This window comes from Canis lupus, chromosome 31 (genome assembly GCF_048164855.1).
Source record: "Canis lupus baileyi chromosome 31, mCanLup2.hap1, whole genome shotgun sequence".
NCBI lineage: Eukaryota > Metazoa > Chordata > Mammalia > Carnivora > Canidae > Canis > Canis lupus.
Genome location: NC_132868.1, coordinates 12,958,678 through 12,978,998, shown reverse-complemented (window position 1 = coordinate 12,978,998; position 20,321 = coordinate 12,958,678). Strand labels below are relative to the sequence as shown.

General features: G+C 62.0%; 1 protein-coding gene across 3 annotated transcripts in view; it reads right to left on the bottom strand.

Annotated features, from left to right (window-relative positions):
• Positions 1-20,321, bottom strand: part of SLC12A7 (solute carrier family 12 member 7) — a 65,506-nt gene that overhangs the window by 36,673 nt on the left and 8,512 nt on the right. For 2 of the 3 annotated variants that reach the window (XM_072807402.1, XM_072807403.1), the window contains exon 1: positions 361-575. The exons of the other annotated variant lie outside the window; for it this stretch is intronic. In XM_072807402.1, coding sequence (XP_072663503.1) covers positions 361-490 — 130 coding nt within the window. In that variant the 5' untranslated portion in view covers positions 491-575. Of the gene's footprint in view, positions 1-360; positions 576-20,321 lie in introns of those variants that run through there. 3 annotated transcript variants of the gene reach the window in all.

Genomic DNA, 20,321 nt, shown 5'->3' with positions numbered 1-20,321 from the left:
GGTGCCGGTGCCGCCCGGGACCTGGGGGGCCCGGAGGTTCCCACGGAGGCCCAGGCCTCTCCCCGTCTCCACGGCCACCTCGGGCGTCCCACCCAGACTGGGAGGAAGGTGCCCCCACGGTGGGGGGCGTGTGTGCGGGGAGCGGGGGAGCGGCGGCGCCCCGGGGCCTCGGGCGCGGCAGGAGCCCTGCGGGGGGGGCGGGCCGCTGGGGGACCCCGGGGGCCGGGAGAGCGGGCGGCCGGCGGCCCTCCCGGGCCGACCTCCCCGCGCCCCGCGCCCGGCGCGCCCCTCCTCCCGCGCCCCGGGGCCCGCGCAGCCCGGCTCCGCCTTTGTCCGGCGGGCAGGTGCGGCCGCGCTCACCCGGGCTCCGGCGGTCGGGCTCGCCCTCGGGGGGGCCCGGGGCCTCGGCCCCCTCGGTCGCCTCGGGCCCCTCGTCCTGGCCGCCGTCCGCGCGCGCCTCCACGGGAACCACGGTGAAGTTGGTGGGCATGGCGTCAGCTCCGCGCTCGGCTCGGCTCGGGTCGGGTCGGGTCGGGCCCGCGCCCCGCGCCCCGCTCCGGCCCGCGCTCCGCCGACGCGCCGCGGGACTGGGGCGCAGGGGCGGGGTCCGCGCGGCCCGCCCCCCGCCCGGCTCGCCCCGCCCCGCCCCGCCCCGGCCACGTGACCTCACCTGCAGGCCCCTCGGCCTCCGGAAAAGTTTGCGCGCGGCGGGGCGGGGCGGGGCGCCTCCGGCAAAAGCCCCCTCCCCCAGCCGGTGCTCGGGTCCCGCGCCCCCCGGGTCCTCCCGCCCCAGCCTGCGCTCCGGACCGCCGCGCCCCCGGGGTTCCCCCGCCGCCAGGGGTGATTCTGCTCCCGCACTGTCATCCCACCTGGGGCAAGCCTTTGCCCACAGCATCCTCCCCACCACCGTGACCCCAGCTGGCCCCTGCGCACAGGCTCCCCTCCCCGCACACAGTCTGGGTCCCTGAAGGACTGAGCAGCCCCCCCCCCCCACCAAGCGGGAATCTGGTCTCCCCTCCCTCGTCTGGCTCAGGCACACCCAGAGCAGGGGTTTCCCACTAGAGGGAGCAAGGCATGGGGTGCGGTGCCGAGGCCGAGGCCGCCGTGCGGGGCTGTTGGGGCTGCTGTGGTGGCTCTGTCCCCAAGGGACATAACCCAGAGGAAGTTACCAAGGGTCTGGGACAGGTCCCGGCCCACAGAGGAACCCAGGCTTTCCCTTTCCATTCAAGCCTCTACCCTTTCCTTCTCCTGGGCAGCAGCTAGGGCAGCCAGGGTCCGGAAGACCAGCCCACCAGGGAGGGCTCCCAGGATGCCACCGGCCTGTATTTTCAAGCACCTGGTGTGTTCAGTGACAAAGGACATATGGAAATAGAGAATCGCAAAATGCCCATCAAAGTGGAATTAGTTCTGGTATCCAGACAGTGATGGCATGTAGGGGCCATGAGCCACCCCAACACACAGCTACTGTTTCACAGCCATGAAGCAGAAATAGAGGAGGGCAATAAGGTCACAAGGCACTGTGACAGGATAACCACGTCTGAAAAATGTTGCCTGTGTGTTCCAATTGGCCTAGAATGGGCAGCAGAGAGGTCAGTGGTTACCTCTGGACCTTGGGGTTGCACAGGTCTGCCTTTTTTCTGCATTTTTATATTACCCAAATAATATAAAGCCAAATCCAGAAAGTCCATCTTCAATTAAAGACAAAAGAGAGACGCTGTGCCCCAGGCTCCTGGCCTCCCCTCTGAACTGGTCCGGGGCCAGCAGGCTGTGAGGCTTGTACTGCATCCACCCTCACTCTCCAGCTTCCACAGAGATCCTGAGTCCGTGGCTGGGTCAGGAGTGTCAGACAGTGGAGCAGAGGGCTGCAGGTGACACCAGGTGTCTTCAGCTGCCTTCCTGGAACAGCAGCAAGAAAAGTGGGGGAAAGGCCACCCCCCCCCCCAAAATACAGAAGGGTCTCCAGGTGTCCTTCTCAGGGAAGGGCTGGCCTTGTTGAAAGAGTCTGGGTGCAAAACTACAGAATGCAGTGCTGACGGGTCCGAGTGGGGAAACAGGCACCTTCGCTGGGAGGTGCGAGCTGCCCCTGAAGCCTCTGCAAAGTCAGCACCAGTCACCCGGTTATTGCCCCAAGGTATGGGGACCTCACCAGAGCAAAAGGGCTGCCATCCTCTTACAGACTAAGTGGCCTGGGAGCAGGACCAGATGACCACAGGAACCCATTCGTGGGACCCACACCTTCACTTTACAGATGAGTAGTTGAGATCCAGAGGCTAAAGGTCACTCGCAGGGCCTGGGGAGGTTGGGGGTGGTGGTGACTGTTCTCCCTTCTTGTTCAAAGGCTACAGCTCACCCTCCAACTTTCCTGGCCCAAGATTTCAGCTTACCTCTCAGGGCTGGGAGTATCCTGTCCAGGAACCACCAAGGATACATGAGGGACTGGGGTGCCAACTGCCCCAGGGACCAGGGCAGAGGGTGGCCCTAGGGGGCCCAAGACCACTTCTCACAGGAAGTCAGCACCTTCAGGCTGGAAGAGCCTAGCATCCATTCAGGTGCACCACCCCCCACTGCCCGCCATGGGCCTGCGGTCAGCCCTGAGGGAAAGAATGGCCAGCTCTGGCCCCTGGAGGGGAGAAGATGCCCAGGATGCTGCTGGATGGAGAGCGCCGCCACCACCACCACCCACCACCACCCCCCGGGGGAGGGCAGGGAGAGGAGTGGATGTGGGGTGGTGGGGAAGGAAGGACAGGAGGGGTGGGGGAACAGAAGGAACCAGAGGCCCTGGGAGGGACGGGAGGCCCCCCCACCTAAAGCCAAAGTTACTTCTTCAGAGCAAACAGGGTGGTGAGCTGTCGGGCAGGGTGGAATGTGAGGACAGCAGGGGAAAGAAGTTCGAGAGGGAACAGGTCAGTGCTCTGTGGCACCTGGACTCTCCCAGCTGGCAGGGTTGGGAGAATTCTCTCAGAGGGGACGACCCAGGGCCAGGGTGGTCTCTGAGGATCCCAGGTCTGCCCCTCATGTGCTGGCTCAGAAAGGGCTGCAGCAGTCAGGGGCAGCGGACACTGCCCCCCAGGGTGCCACCATGGACCCAGGCTGGCCGACCTGCCTGCCACCCTCCAGGCCCCTGCTCTCAGTGGGAGCCCTTGCCCCAGGTTCACACCTGGCCCCCCCAGGCTCCTCCCTGTGCCCCTCCCCCCAGCTGGGTGGCTTCCGGGCTCAGAAGCCCTACAGCCTGCCCTGGGGACACAGGCCTTCTGAGGAGGGGCGGGGCAGGCACTCCGCCCTGAGGACTGAACTGGATCTGGGGTTCTGCAAACCATGGCCTGACTCTTCAAACATGTCACAGTCACCTGAGGACTCAGAAGCAGGAACCCTGGGCCTCACGGGATGGAAGGAGTGAAGAGGACAGCTGTAAAGCACTTTACGGGATCATCTGGGGTGTGTGAATGCTCTCACACCATTCTTGGCACTTTTCTGTAGGTTGGAAAATTTTCAAAATAAAGTAGTTCTAGGTAAAGCCTCCTGCTCTTGAAGCAACAAATAGCCATATCTTAAAAGCACTGTCCTCTCCTCGACCTCCAATGCCCCCTGGAGGGTTATGCTGATGGACGCTGCCAGCTGGCCCTGTTCTACAGGCCCTGGCTAGGACATACTTGGGGTGGGGGTGGGGGTATTCTTGGGCCTCCCACCCTGCTGGCCCTGCTCTACCGTCCTGGCTAGGACGTCCTTGGGGTGGGGGGACTCTTGGGCCACCAACCCTACTGGCCTTGCTATACTGTCCTGGCTAGGACGTCCTTGGGGTGGGGGTGGGGGGGCTCTCTCAGCGATCTGGCCACAGGCAGTGCTGAGCTGAAGGAGTGCCTGCAGGCTGGAATCTGAAGCCTGGAAGGCGGATCCCACCCCAGAGCTCCCCAGAGACCTTGCTGGGCTTTATTTTTTGAGATAAGCAAAGAATGTTCTGAGAACCTAGAAGTCAGCATAGATGACCTGCCAGCTAAACGGGGTGGGGTTTACAGCCCTTGAACAAGGGGAATTCCATGGTAGTCAAGCCCCCTGGGGACCCCTCTGCTCTCCCAGAGCTGCTGGGAAGGCGCCCTCACCATCAGGACATTGGTGATTACAGGACAAAGGAAAGCTCCCTTTTCACCTTCTTCAGAGCTTGAGACACCAAAATACCACTTTGCCCGCATATCTTGCTCTGGTTCCCCGAGTGACTTCTTTTCAAATAAATCTTGGTGGAAATTTGAGAAGCCCACTGCAGCACCGGCGGGGGTTTGAGCGCTGGCATGCAACCGGAACCAAGGAACCAACCGAGACGCTGGCCCCTGGCTGCTGTGGCTCCTGCTCCCCAGATCCCTCCCCCCAGGGCCTGGACCAGGCCCAGACAGGACCCCTCAGCCTCCCCACGCCCACAGGGCACTCCCCAGGCCCCTGAGAGCCATCAGCTCTGCTCAGCAGTGCAGGTATCCCAAATCCCCTTCAGCAATGTCTGAGGCCACAGAGCCCCAATGTGACCTCTGCATCCCTTCTTGCCCATCTCACCCAGACAAGTGTCCTGGGGCCCAGGCGGGTGGTGCCCTGGCCTCAGCCCATCACGCCAGAGTCACAGGGGGTGGTGAGGAGCCGCAGACCCGGTCAGGCAACAGGGCCTGGTGCCAGGACCTCCTTGTCCACCCAGCCCTTCCCCCGCCCCAGGGATCCTACACCCACTCTCCTAGCCCAGGCCCATCCCGTGGCTCCCGCATGAGCAGGGCAGGCCGCACCCTTCTCGGGAGGCTGTCAAGGAGCCAGGAGTGAGCCAGGAGCACCTGGGAATGGGCAAGATGGGGACAGGAGTGTCCAACTTTGGGTCACTGTGCCCCTGACCTCTCTTCAGGCCCAAGTGCCTCATTGTTGCCCCAGGGCCCACACGCAGGCCATTCCCAGCCACTGGGCCCCTCTAAAGGCCTCATGTGCGACTCCCAGGTTCTGATGCATGTTACTGATGTCAAGTCAGGACTCTTCTGCTGACACGGCTGGCCAGGTCTCACTCCTCAGGCTGCCATGGAGCCCCCGCAGGCTCGCAGGACACCCCCTGGACACCCCCCTGCCCCGGGCTGGGCCTGGGTGTGAGGTGACACCCACCATCAGGGGCTGAGAGATGCAGATTTACACTAAAGATGGCAGCCGTGGAGTTCACCCTGCGAGCCCCCTTCGAAGGGAAGCCCTCTTCCCAAAAGAGAAACCACCAAAGTGGTCTCCGTTAACATCAGCTATGTCTGCTCCTCAAAAGGCTCCGTTCAGAGTGCAGAGTAGGCCCCAGGGTGCCAAGACAGCTGTCACCCACGGCCAGCCACGTGTGTGTCCCGCCTCTTGGAGGAGAGCTGGCAGATCGGGAAGGGGCCAGGCCGTGTGCAAGGGCCGGGCCGGCCCAGGCGGCACACCAGGCCCAGCGTGGCCATGGGAAGCATGCATCTACGTGGGGAGACCCACACGCCTTAGCCAGGAGTCACAATCCCCTCCCCGCAGAGGGGACACCCCAGGACACTCGGAGCCACACATGGTGTCAGCCACGCTGGAGACAGCCCTCAACACAATGGGCAGAGGGACGGGAGCGTCCCAGCCATGGACCTGCGTGTCCGTGAAAGGCGCCAACCACGTGCACAGCCAGCCAGTCCCTCATGGAGTCCGTGATCTCGCGGCCTCAGCTTGGGGTGGCAGCTCTGGGGGCGCCTGCACGCTCATGGGGCACAGAGCTCACCCATGTAGCCCGTGTGTGCCCCTCACTGGAGGCAGGCTACACCTGGGAGGAGAAAGAAGGCGCAGCCTGGAGCCACCTGTGCCCAGAGCAGGGTCTGCCAGATGCCCTGGGTTAGAGCTCTGCTCCACGGGAGCACCGGCAGCAGGCAGGTGAGCCTGAGGCCCTTCACCTGGCCCCGAATCCCTCGCTTCCCCAGCCATGGGCCACCTGGGCCACATCTCCCACAGCCTCTGTCAGCGAGCGCCAGCAGCAGCTATTTGTTGGGTTGCAAAGACGTCGAGGCTCGAGGCTCGGCAGACGTCCGTCTGACCCCACCCGGTGTCAGGCTTGGAGATCCCAGCTGGGGCTCCCGCAGGTGGGGATGGGTGACGGCCTCTCAGCCCCACAGATGTCTGGCCCTCATGAGGCCAGCAGGACGGTCAGAGCACCTGCACCTGCCCCCTGAAGTGGCCCAGAGCCTCGGCGGGGAGGGCGGCCACCGTCCAGGTCCCCATCCTGACCCCAAGCCCCCGGGGGGGGTCTGTCTCATTGCTCACCATAGGTCAGGCATTGCTTGGGGTCTTTCTCCACATGGCCCCAATTAGTCACAGACAAAAAAAAAAAAAAAAGACAAACATCCGTAGCACAATAATGACATCCATTCTGCGGGTCCCAGAGAGACCAAGTGGTGCGCCAGATGTCACACAGCACGGCGGTGGGGCTGCAACGGGAAGCAGCTGCAAGAGTCTGGTGTGTCCACAGTCCCACCAGTGGTCAGTGCCGGGCCAGGCGGAGCTCCACCTCTCCTGGGACTGGAGCCCATTGCCCACTCGCACCTAGGCAGGCCCTGAGGTGGGCAGCTGGCCATGTCCTGTGGCCCTCGGGTGGTGGTGTCCTGACTGGTGGTGAGAAGGTAGGGGTTTCATGGACCTCCAGGGAAGGTGGGCTCCCCCACTGACCAGTTCCTCCATGGACCCACTGCCCCATCCCAGGGGATTGCCCTGTGCCAGGCACTGTGGCCATCCTCAGGCACACAAAGTGGGTCCCACATCCCCAGCACTGTCTGGTGTGGGAGGCAAGGTCTCCAAGCCGTGAGGAGGGGGGAAGACTGCGCAGGGTGCTTTGAGGGGCAGGCACCTGGGGGGAGGAGGCCCTGGCCACGGGCAGGTGGAAAGGGCGGGGGAGGGTCAGGAGGCCATGCAGGGGCGCAAGCCCAGGGATCAGGCCCAGGTGGAGCAGATGTCAGGGGTCACCCCAACCACGTTATGGCATAAGTTGCTGGACGGGAGGCCATCGGGCATGCAGGGAGGTGGGTGGACGCTGCCTTCCTCGGGGACTAGCACCTGCTCCAGGCATCTCAGCCGGTCAGTCTGGGGTTTGTCCCCTGGGCCCTCATCCCCAGGGAAGCCAGGCATGGCCCTGGCAGCCACTGCACAGCCACCCCCAGGGGCCCGGCTCCAGGAGCCAGCCTGGCCAGTAGTGGGGGGAGCCCCTGCCACTCCCAGCCTCTTGTCTGCCTCCCATGCCCTCTTTGGGCTCTCTGTACTCAGAGAGTCTCCAGGCCACTCTGGGCAGGGCCCACCACCTTGGACACTGCTTTGCCACACGGGCTTCACACCCAGGCCCGCTGTGGTGGCACTCTGTCCCCACGAGCTGGTCCCCCCCGAGGCTCCCAAGGGGTCTCAAGGAAGGCCAAGGTGGGGCACCGCGGTCTATGGCCTGGGCGCCACTGAGCCAGCCTCTGGCTATTGTCTGTGGGAGCCTGTGGTGACCCCTGCTGACCCCTAGTCCCATGGGGGATGGTAACTGGGTCATACTAGGGTCCACATGAGCAGCCGGGCATCCTCTCTGAGGACAGGACCCCCACTCACGGAGCTGTGGTGAGGACAGGGTGAAGTGTTTTGGGGAGGGGGCAGCTTCAAAAACCACCAAGCATTGGGATCGCAGACAATGCAGTCATAGAGGTGAAGACCCCTCTTTGGGGGCTTGTCACAGCCCTCAGGTGCCTTGCCGTGACTGGTGCGGGCTGCGCAGCCCTACAGTCAGGGTCACGCTGTTGTGGGTGCTGGAGCCACATGGGCCGCCCAGCCTCCTCCTCCCAGCCTCAGATACTAGACTGTTGACTCATTTTGCCTTTTCTTTCCCTTTCTAGAAAATTTTATTTAATTGTGGTAAAACATACAGCACATTAAATTGGACGTTTTAACCATATTTAACCGTGTAGCTTGGTGGCATGTGCTGCTAGATGAGGTGGCCACCATCCACCTCCAGAACACTCTCCGTCTTGCAAGACTGAAGCTGCGTCCCCAAGGCACATCAACCCCCAGCCCCCCTGGAAACCATGACCTCCCTTCCGTGCCTGACCCTGATTCACAAAGTGGAATTGGGTAGTTTGTCCTCTGGGACCGGCCGGTCTCACCGAGGTCCTTCCACGCCATGGCAAATGCGTTTCCTTCCTCCTAAAGGCTGACCAGTATCCCGTTAGATGGATGCACCATGTTTTGTGTGTTCATTTGTCCACCGATGGACACGGGGGGTGTTTCTACGTTTTGGCTACTGGGGATAATACTTGTTTCACAATCTCCCCCCATAAGGATTGAGGACAAACGGCTTCCAGGGAATACCCCTGAGTGGGAAATAGAAGCATCGAACGTGTACCACTCTATCTACGAAGAATCACACACCACACAAGCCCTCTGGGAGATGTGGGACAGGAACCTTCTGGTTTGGTGGTGGGAGCCAGCGTTGCTGAGACAAAAATACTTCACAATCATTTCAATTAAACAGCTGCTGCCCAGAGATAAGCAGGTCACACTCAGGCGCCCGGGGCGGTGATTTCTATCCTATTATTATCCACAGCGCAGATAAGGTGACCAACGGCCTCTCTCAAGGTCACACCTATCATCCCAGGGACGGAGGACCTGCCCAGGGCTTCTGGATTCTCTCTGGGGGAGGGTTGGGGGCCCGCTTGGCTCTTGCCAGGTCCTGTACCCTGGCTGGGTCCCAGCATCCTTGAGACCCAAGGAGCACCCTGAACCCAAATCCAACTCTTTTTCTGGATTTCTTCTATTCCACCAGAGACAAGGGGCAGAATGTTTGTGTTTGAGCAAGTTTCTGAGTTAGAAAACCTTCTCTGGGTTTAGCATTTCATTCAAACTTGAAATACTTGGCTCACGTCTCACGAGAGACGGAGGGAAGCACTTGGAAGCCTGGCCGTGTCTACAGGGAAGGACTTTGTGTGTAAATACCGCAAGTCATTAATTTCTATTTTCTCGGGGCAATGGGTTAAAAATACACTTTAAAAATAAGCTCGCTTGCCGCTTAAGTGTATCAAGGTCGCTTGGGCCTTGCAGCTCAAAACCTCCTCGTCCTTCTGCCCAAGTGGCAGCCAGGTCCTCCCAGAGGCAAACGTCACAGGCCAAATACACATCCAAGTGTGATGAGCACGGAGAAGGGTGATAAAACACGGGGTGGTTAGACCATCTGGTCACTGTCCGGTTTTCAGGGAGAAAGGACACTCACGTCAACAAAGCAGAGCTTGGAAAGATGGGCCACGTCAGCTTGGGGCCGGCGCCAGAGGCCACCGGATAGTGCCTTCAAAGCGGGCAAGGAAAACGGCCGCCGGCCTCCATGTCCACGCCGGCAAGTACAGGCCTTACACACGCGGCAAAATAATGACATTTCCAGGAAACCAACCCCAAGACAATTCTTCACAAGCCGAAGGCAAAAGGCTCCCGACAGGAAACACAGACAAAGGATGAGCTCAGGGCGAGGAGGTTGGCGTGGGGTCAAGATGCGCACAGCCAGGCCATGAGGCAGCCGCACTGATGCTCAGGGTGTCAAGTCCGTCTGTGGAACGAAGGCCCAGAGGTGTCCTGGCTGTGAGGGGAGCTTGGCCACGGTCGCTCACACGGACCCCAAATTGCCAGCAGGACCACAACAGGAGACACACGAGGCCCATGGTGGGAGAGCTTGGAATGTGGGGATACGTGCTGAGGACCAAGGAAGGCCAGGGGAGCGGACCTGTGCTGACACGCCGGCGAGTGGCCACACGCCAGTCCTCCAAGGGCATGTGCTCCACGCCATCGCCCCAGACAGCGAACGGGGACGGAACGTCCACGCTAATGGGCAGCAGCCAATAAAGCAAGTGGACAAGGAAAAACACCAGTGCAGACAAATTAGGTCTGCAGCCCATGTGTCACAGGACGGGCCTGACAAAGCACACGCGTGTTCTCTCCAAACACGTCGATGCTCCGCCGGCCACAGGCAAAGCACGATCCACACGAAAGCTGTGAACGGGGCCTCATTGGGACGCCCGGCCTGAGGGTGTCGAGGTCACACGTGCTCCGGGGGCCCCGATGCAATGTGACCAGTGGTGTTAGGAGGACAGAGGGAGAGGCCTGGAGGTGCGGGAGGCCTAGAGCCTGGGCTGGGCAGTCCCCAGCCCGCGGACGCCACAGCCACCGGAAGCTGGAGGAACCAAGGAAAGACCCCCTGGAGCCTGCGGACGGGGCACCCGCCTTTGACTCAGGACCCGCGGCTTCCAGGAGCTCAGAGGGGACCTGCCATGGTTTGAAGCCACTCGTTCGTGGCAATTTGTTACAGGTCCCGACGGTCAGGGGACGCTATGAGTCACTTGCCATAAGCGCTCTGAAACTGTACGCTAAATAGACCAATTCCTGGGGAAACACTACCCGCCCACATTTCCACAGCAGCCCTGAATCGTGCCCTCTCCCCCGAGGAAACCGCAACCAGTGCGCAGGCGCTCCACCCGCATGGTGGGGACTCCCCAGACACTCGAGGGAGAAATGACACCAATCAATGAACTTCCCTGGGCCGCTAAACACAAGAAGGAATATGGCCCCATGCATTTTATCAAGTCAACACTTGTCATCAAGGAACTGAGAGACAAAACCACCACGACAGGACAGACTCCACCCTGTGAAAATATCTAATGCGCTACTAACCGAGGGGTGAAAGTTCTACTGTCACCCGGGGAGATTTCCACGCAGAGATCACTTTTCTACCATTGAAGAAAGAAAGTAGGATTTGTGTATTTCTGATCAGTTGTGTCGGTACAAGTTTACTGAGACACAGCCGTGTGTCCGGGGCGCTCGGGGGACCCCGTGGGTTGAGCCCTGGGCTCCCGGCTTGGGCTCAGGTCATGACCTCGGGATTGTGAGCTCTTGGCGTCCAGGTGTGTGCTCAGTGGGGAGCCTGCATCTCCCTCTGTCCCTCCCTCCCCGACTCACGTCCACTCCCTCTCTCTCTCTCTCTCTAAAATAAATAACATCTTTTAAAAAACAATGGATGTGTCCCCCACCCCACCCCAAGGATGGCAGCAGCAGGCAGCGGAGGCAGGGGCCTCGCAGCCACAGAGCCGAGCATGTGGCTGAAAACCTGGGCAGCAGGATGTCAGCTGGGAGTCCAGTGGATCAGGTCCCCTGGTCCTGGTCGCCCATACCAAGTCTTTGCTGCCCCACAGCGTGAGAAATAAGGCCTGCAGGACAAGGTGGCTCATATGCCGACCACCTCCGGGGGAAAAGGGGCCTTGGACACCCATCCCCATCTCTCTCTGAGAAATAAGGTCAACAGCAAGCAAGTGCCCAGCTGACCAATTAGGGAGGCCTGTGCTTGAGCTGGTCCTCAGCCCCTGGGTCTCCTGATGCCCTGAGGGGCACCAAGGGGTGCCTAAGAGTGGACGCCCTGGATAGTAGTCTCTTTCCTACTCCCCGTGTTGATGGAAGGCTCTAGAAGTAACCTTCTGAGATGTGGAATGTGTCTTGCCCTCCATCACCCATGCGGTACCCAATGGTGCTCATGAGTATTTGCTGACCAGTGAGTTCCGCTGGTCGGATGGAGCGGGGGGGGGGCAGAGGAGGGAGGTGAGGGGCTGCCCACCTGGTGCTCATCTGTCTCTGCAGAGGTGAGCGTGTGTGAGCACATGTGCATGTATCCACCCAGGGCTCTGTCCTTCCTGGGGCACAGCCACATCTTCTGGACATCAGGGTGCCTTCCGAGGGGCCTCCTGCAGCCACTGCCAGGCCACCCTGCAGGCCCCCCGTCTATTCCCAGGACACGGGCACAGGGTGGATGGAGGTTCACTCGGGCTCCTCAGTGCTTCACTGAAAGCTGTTCCTCTTGCCTCTGAGAGGCAGTCACTCTGTGCCTGGAGTGGACACACCCAGGTGGCACCAGGTGGGGCGGGAAGTGTCTGGAAGGTAAACACCACTGTCTGAGCAAATACAGCCACAGCTGGGCTCTGTGGCCATGTACCACGCCACCTGCCAGGCAGGGAAGGTGGACCCCCTAGGAGCCGTCCCAGGGGTGCAGGAAGGGCACAGGAGACAGTGATTTGGGAAGGTGGCCACGGACATGCAGATGCCCAGTGGCAGCATGTTTTGTATATTTTGACACATTAACTAAATTTTAGAAGTCTGCACAGTTCCAACTAAGCAAGTGTGAGGGGAGAGCCGGGCAGAGCATGGGGGGTGGGGAGCGTGTGCCCATCATCTCTCCCCCTAAAGGGCAGGGTCCCACAGAGCCTCCGCACCTGCCCCAGGCCACCGGGAGAGCCACCTGGCAACCATGCAGGCTCACCTGGGACCCCAGGAACTTCCTGGGCTTCCCACCTTGCCCTTCCCTGACCCAGGGTGTCCAGGCCCCCAGGAGAGCAGGAGAAACCACAGTGCCCCCAGGGTCCCACTGGCCCGACCAGGGGCCTGGCCAGAGCCTGCAAGCTCTACACAAGGAAACCTGCGGGCACCCGGGGATCAACGACCGGGACCCTGCCATGGGGCAAAGCCCCAGCCTGATCCCTGGTGGGCGTGACACCTGCTCGCTCGGGGTCAGAACAGACCCACGGGGCCCTGCCAGACCTGAGGCGGAAAGCTGCTGGGTCAGGGGTGGGAGGTCCTGGGCTGCCCACGGTCACTGGGTCCTCAGCTTCCTGTGCTGTCACCTCGGAGCCCGCGGGCCTGGGGTGGGGTGTCCAGGATGGGGCTCCAGGCAGGGGCAGCCCCATACGCATCCCCACTCCGCCATGAAGCAGGAAGTTGGCAAACCCATAGCCTTGGGGTTACCTCCATGACTTTATTCCTGGGTATGGTTGAGAAAATGTGCAAAAAAACCACCTAAGACTGCACTTGTTTGGTGTACACGAGGCTGCAGTGATGACCATCCCACTGGCCCCTCGGGGCAGCCACTGTGGGAGCTCCAGGACCCTATAGAACCTTCCAGAGGCCACAGCACTTGCTCTGGCCTGGGTCAGGGTCCCTCGCGGGCCCCCAGGCGAGTGTCCTCTGGGAAGGGCCTCAGCGACCCCAGGGGCAGCTTCACAGGCCCTGGCTGGACCTTCGCTGGACCCTGACCAGGGCGGGCCATCTGGGGACTGCACGGGCCCAGGGCACTGGGGTAGGGGTGGGGGTCAGGGCTCTGAGGCTGGCCTGGAACCTTCTGGAACTCCTCTGACCCCTGGACTCCTGGCAGAGTCTGAGACAAACAAGACAAGAGGACAGCAGGGTTGGGTGTGCAGACAAGGCCTCAGAAGTGACCCAAGGACAAGGCGGCCTCAGGGGAGAATGGCGGTCCTTGCCTGCCCCCTACTGGCTGCCTTGTGACATGCCTGAGGGCCACCGGGCTCTGGCTCCCCCACCCCCCCTTTCCGGAAGGAAGCGGCCCACTTCCACAGGAGCCTGCGCTGCAGAGCCAAGTGTGGGCATCACACACAGAAGGTTCTGGAAGCTCATCATCTCACAGCCTAGGAGACACAGCCCCGCCCGCCCCCCTGTGGGCGGCCACCACAGGCCCGAGATCCCCTCTCTTGCTCCGAGTTGGGGGCCTTCCCTGAGCTCTCTGTGCTCCCGTCCTCCTGTAACCAGGTGCCGGTGCTGGGGCCGCCTCTCGCGTCCCCAAAAGCCCATTCCTGCCAACTGGTGAAGAGCAGGAGAGCTTGCGCCCAGGCGGGTCCGCCCTGGCGACCCACGCAGCCCCTGGCCCAGCACTTCCCGCCGCGTGGTGGGGGGAGGCAGGGCAGCGTGACCCCCCAGGAGTGAGGAGCCCTCGCCTGCCCTCTGGGCCTGCCCTGGGGCCCGCGCTCACTGGGCTGAGCCTGTTCCCACACCCCACACGCCCCGTCGGCTGTTCCAGTCGGTTTCACCAAGTGCGGCACAGCCTCCCCCTCAGGACCCACGGCACCAGCAGCCCTGAAACCAGCCCCTTGAGACCCCTGTGGTCCGAGGGCACCCAAGGGGGTGGGGAGGTTGACCAGGCGACTCCAGACGATACTGAATTTTGTTTTGGCGAAGTGCGTCCCACATCCTGCCGGTGCCAAGGATGGCTGGTGTCCACCTGCAGCGGGAATGTCACGGCGCCCTGTGCTGCAGGGCCGCGGGGTCTGGCCGCCCCGGGCAGGGGGACGAAGCTCCCCATGGCCTTCTGAGGTGGTGGCCTCAGGGTCCCCGCCCCCCTGCCTCTCCCAGGGAGCGGAAGATTTTCCAATGCTCCCCCGGAGGCTCTGCCCCGCAGGTTCCCCCAGGGAGGGAATTAGGCAAGAGCCAACCGCCGTGGCCTAGTGATTACGCGCATGTTTTCCTCACGGATCACAGGATCTCCTGCAAGAAAGGAGGGGTGCCCCCAGCAAGATGCTTCCGGGGCAGGTCCTGCGTGTGGAGGACCGTGGAGGACCGGCGGCTGCTCGCAGACTGGCCAGTCACCTCGCCTGTGACTCAGCATCCAGGGACCCTCCTCAGAACAGAATCCCCTCCCACCACGAGGAGGCCAGGGACCCCCACACAGAGAGGCGGTCGGCCCAGAGAGGGAAAGGACCCAGCAGGCCCCATCTGTCTGCCTGTTTGTCCAGACAGCTCACGGGATGCGGACAAAGAGTTCCCCAAACCCCGAGAGCGAGCCCCTTGCATGTTCCTCCTGCCCCTCCTGTGATGTGCTAGGACCCTCATTCTCAGAAGTCTGAGCCTCCATGCCCCACACTGGCGGCCACAGGGCCTTTGCTCTTGAAGAAAGTGCTCCTCTGGGATTGTCACGGATATGCCCCACGGTGCATGGCTGGCAACTTTCCACCGGTCACCTTGGGGTTACTGTGTCACCTTGAGGTCACTATGTCCCTTCCACTGCACAGCCTGTCCATCTACCTCACAGAAACCTGAAAACAAACAAGCAAACAGAAATCTAAGTCCAGGAATGACCCAGAGTCTGCTCCCCAGGCAGCCTCACTGCACGGTATGAGACAATAGGACCCTGCCCACAACCTGGCAGCAATCAATCCAGATGGTCAAGACTTGGTCAGTGATTGCCTCATAGCACCCTCCACCAGTGCCCACCCTGGGTCTTCTTCACATCCTAGGTCCCATCCTGAGAATTGGCACTGCCCCAGGGCCTTTGCACTGCCACCCTTGGGCTGAAATCTGGGCAGCTTAGGGCACCTCTTCCCAGAAGTGGCCTTTGCACTCAAGGCCTCCTGCTTACTCCAATGCATCACCTGGACTCAGTTCAGGGCAGAGAGGGAGGTGGCTCCTCACCGCGATCTGAGCCAGGCCTGCCCGCTGTCAGCTGGTTCAGGGCCTGACCTAGTGGATGGCACACATGTTTCTGAGACCAGGGAGTAGATTCAGCTGGGTCAGCCCCATAACCCCAAAGCCGCACACCTTCACTCGGGTTGGGTGACTATCACTGCACTGGGGTGGAGAAAACCTGTGCAGAATGGCACTCCCGGGAGAAGCCCCAGCCTTATCCTCCACGCGACGCCTGACACCTGACACGGAGACCCGTGCCCGCCAACTCCAGGGTGAGGGGCGCTACCTGGGGCCTCAGCACCCCCAAGGCCCTGCCACTGTGCTCTCGCCACGCAGGCCCGCCCGGACGCCTCAGACCACGTGCCACGTGACCCCTGGCCACTGATCACAGGCAGTGGCTGCTCCCGGACCCCACCCCTCCTGGCCTGGGGGGCCAATCCAGGGGCCACCCTCTGCAAAGTAGACCAAAGCCCCTTGTGCCTATGCACGCAGCATGGACCAGGATGTGCCCCCAGAACCAGGGGAGTTCACACCCTGACGGGTCGCTCTTTGCACTCTGCCAACCCGTAGGACTCTCCCACCCGTGGCCCCACAGGAAGAGAAGCCCTCACACGGCAGCAACTACCCTTTGTCTTCAGGGAGAGAGATGCAAAGCCTGCTTCCAGGGCAGAAGGCCCAGAACCACCGCACCTCCTCCATGAATCATGAATCAGTTTCGTTCTCGGGGGCTCGCCCCTGAACCCGTGCTGTGTGCACAGAGGCACGCAAGGCCAGGAGGCCTGCAGCAGGGCCCCTCCCGCGGTGCCGGCACCCAAATCCGTTACTGCTGCAGGCTCCCCACCCTGACGTCACAACCAGGAACCTCAGCCAGCAGGGATGTGACAGTCACAGCCCGGCTTCCAAGGAAAGTATGTTACCAAATGTGAGCAAAGTTCAGATGACTGGGTGATAAAGCTGCCAGGCGGCGGGCAGCAGCCCGGGGAGGCCGGGGAGCGGAGGGGACTCTGCTTCTGTAAAGCCAGTCACTGACTTACAAATAGGCTTCCCCAGGGAAGCCTGGGCGCTGGTCGAGGCTCATGGACGGCTGGCAGGTGCGCATGAGGAGCAGCCCTCCCCACCCTCATTGGCTCTGCGAGGGAAGCCGGCAGTGGGAGTCCTGCAGGGTCTGCATGGGAGGGGCTCCCATCAAGCCCAGTGGACGGGGGGCCCACTGCAGGGCTGCTGGCCTGGCCAGGGCACTGCAGGCTGCAGGGGTGGCACCTGCTCCAGGTGCTCCCAGGTGCCTCCAGTGCCCCTCAGCCCTCGTGGTTGTCCACTCGCTCCAGGACACGGCTGCCACCTCCCTGCTGCGGCCCTGCCTCCCCCGCCAGGGATTGCTGGACCAGGCCCGGTGAAGCCCTAGAGAAGGTGCCTCCATGGCGCCGGCTCTCCGGAGGCCTTGCTGCGCTCCCGGGCTGCAGGGTGGGTGCTCCAGGACAGGCTGGGGGCTGCTTCCCTCGGTCCCTGCTCCAGCCCTGGCAATGCAGACAGTGGGGCCGAGCCCAGCACCCAGAGCACCTGCAGGGGCCCTTGGATGCCAGCCACAGTGATGCCCCCTGACTGGGCATGCCTGTTTCTTCTGCTCTTCTGCACCTTCCTCCCCAAGCCCAGGGAACGTTCCAGACAGAAGCAGGTAAGCCCAGCCAGCCTGTCTGGTACCCTTGAGGTCCTGGACCAGCCCCCAGAGCCTCAGACCATGAAGCCTGCCCTCAGAGCCCTGGAGCCCCACATCTGACAGCCAGGTGTCACAGGGCCGCACTCCCTCTGCAGGGGCCCTCCAGCATCCCCCCCTCCAGTGACCTGGCGCTCCAACCTCTCTCCTCCTCCTCGCACAGTCTCTCCCCTGTGTTTTCATAAGAACATTGGTTATCGGACTAAGGATCACTGGATAACCCAGGGTGGCCTCTTCACCTCCACATCCTTCATGTAATCATGTTTGCGAGGACCCTTCTTCCAAATCAGGTCCCGTTTCCAGGGGCCAGGAGTTAGGAGTTAGGATGTGGACGTATCTCCTGGGGGCCACCACTCAGTCCCCCACTAGCCTCAAAACTAATGCAGTACTTGGTTCCCAGGGAGGAGGCCAAGGAGGGTCCTTCTGCCCTTGGTGGACCATCTCAGACGGTGGACAGGCTGGCAAACCCCCATTTGCCATCCACTTGCCACTAACTCACCTGAAACGGATAACTTTCTACCATATCCTGTCGGACTTGGTCATAAAATACATGTCCTCAAGGGAGCAGCTCCCAGGCAGGAGATCCACTGTGCCTTGTCCCTGGTGGGCCCCTACCCACTACCTGGCCCTTCGAAGGGGGGCAGCTGAGGCCCTGAGTTTGGAAGGGCTCAGGCCACAGCAGGTGCATTCTGGAACCCCCGATGGTCCAGCAAGCCAGGCCCCGTCCCTTCCCTGCGGGGCCAGTCCTGCCTCACACACTCACCGTCCACAGGTGGTGGTGGGGGGGGGGTGTCCTCCTGAGCCTCTGCAGGAGGGGAGCCAGGCTGGTGACAGTCCATCCCAGGGACTGGGACCCATGTTCCCGCACAGGGAGCAGGGGCTGAGGCAGCTCCCGGGGAGGCGGGAAGGCCATCTCGTTCTCAGGAGCTCCAGCCCCCAGCTGAGTGTGGGAGACAGTGGGGCCTGCCCACCCAGGAGAATGGCTCCCTAGGGGGTGGGTGTGGAGGCAGGGGTGCTCAGCAAACCCCAGCACTCCTCGGCAGGTAGCCACTCAGCCCTCTACCCACAGCAGACGGCTGGCCTCCCTGACCCCTTGGGCACACTTCCCGTAGCCCTGCCCCTCCCCGCAGCAGGACTGCTTGCCTTTGGGCCGGTGCCGTCTATGTGGGTTCTGGGAGCTCCCTTCCTGCCTGTCCCAGGGCACGCCTCGTTCTGACCCTCTGGAACACCCGGGCGGGCTCTGAAGTGTCCAGAGCGATTCCTTCATGTCCCTAGAGCACAGTTCCTGTTGCGTATGACTCAGGCCACTGGTCCCAGGATGCGCTCTGCTGAGAAGACCTCTGGCCACAGGCGCCAGACATGCTAGTGCACGCCGGAGTGTGCCCGCTTGCACCTCTCTCCCAGAACGTCCCTGAGTCTCACCCATCAAAGCCATGGGATAGGCTTAATGCCAGCTGAGCAGTGTCAGGGCCAGGGGGCTCCAGAGTGGGCTGGCCAAGGGGCTCACTGGTTCTCTGCATCAGCCGGCATCCCCAAAGGAGCCGCCCCCAGAAGACCTGGGAAAACGCAGCTGTCCATTGGGGCCTGGCTGTGTGGACTCGAGGCCCACATCTATGGTGGACTGGCAAGCTCCCAGGGGTTACTTGGTGCCGGCCAGATTCATAAGTGGGTCAGAACCTTGCAGAGAGCTGTGTGGGTGGAAGCACGTTCATACTTCCTGTGGCCAGCATTGAGGGGCCTTGTCCACCTAGTGATGGCTACAGGGGGACGCCCAGACCCACAGCTGTTCTGAGGAGGCAGTCCATAAGTTTGGCCAGTTTCTCCCAGGTGGTGGCATGGGGGGTGGTCCCTGGGGTCTCTGAGGGGTGATCCTGACCCCGATCTGCATCCCTAGGCCCCTCTGTGTCTGGTCTACCTCAGGTCATGAACACCTATAGGCTTGATGGGTATAGGTACATGGGACGGAGGTGGGCGGCAGGCACCCCCTGCTCCCTTGGGGCCCCTCCCAGCAACACCCCCAGGGAGGCCTCCTCCTGTAAGCAGGGGAGGGGGTTCACCAGTGTGCCTGACAACACCAGCGTGGCTGGCCCACCACACTCAACTCTCTGTGGTCCAGGGGGACAAGAACGCATGAGTCTCCAGGCAACAAGAGGCAGCGAGGAGGAGTCTGGGGCCCTGGGGAGGGCTCAGGTGGCCAGCGGGGGAGAGGCAGGGGAGCCAGATGCAGGTGGCTGCAGAGGAGGGAGCCCCTGGCTGGGGAGGGCACAGGTCCCTGGGTCTGATGGGCTCAGTGACCTCATGGTGGACCACAGTGGGGGGTGCATTGGCTCTGAGGGGGCTGAGCTGACACAGACACCCCTGGGGAGGCGGCCATGGCTACAAGAGCTGAACCGCTCATCTCAGCATCGATGGCTGGGGATACAGATAACACGCATGTGTGGCCTCCGTTCTGGGGACTGTTTGTCCTGAGGCCTCTGCCTACAGTGTGTGTCCCATGTGCATCTGGTAAAGACCACCTCCAAGTGCGGCTGCATTCTGACACGCTGGGGTCAGGACCCCAGGGATGGGTTTTGTGGGGACTCCGCCCTCAGCCCTCTGGGCCGCCCCCCTACCCACACCCCTGCTCATCATCTGTCACAGGAGCACAAGCTCCTGGAGCTGCGGGGTTTGGCACGGGTTCACCTCCACCGTGTCCTCAGCACTGGGCCTGCACGTGCACTTCAGTAGCCACTGAGCACGTGCGGTTTTTGAGTCTAAATTCAAATTAGTTAAAAACTCAAAAAATTTAAATCTAGACCTTAGTGTCACCAGTCACATTGCCCATGCCCCGCAGCCAGCTGGGGCTGGGGCTGCTGTGGGGGACACCTGGGTGTGGGGATGGCATGGGTGCATGTGGGTGTGCATGTTGGGGTGGAGGAGACAGCGTGGGTGTGCAGGGTAGGGGGAGACAGCGCGGTTGCACAGACGGCTCAGGCCTCGAGCACAGGGCGCAGGGATGAGTGCATGGGGCTCCAGCGGCGCACAGTGATGGGAAAGCAGCTTTATGTTGTCTATGTCACTGTCACCATTACTTCGAGGCCGTCAGAGGCTACTCGAGTCCTGCTGGGAGCACACAGGAGCCACGGACCGCGTCACCCCGGAGAAGGCCATCCCTGCACTCCAGGAGGTGCTGCCCAGCCCCGTCACCCCCAAGCTGCACCTGGCCCTGCTGGCCCCCCAGGACCAGCCCGATCACCCCAGGCAGGGGCGGCCCCAACGGGTCAGAGGACCGCACAGCCACACGTGTGACGTGCATGCCCCAGGGTGGGGTCTGGAGCACCTCCAGACACAACTTCTGGAAGACAGAGACTTTCACAGCCCAGGA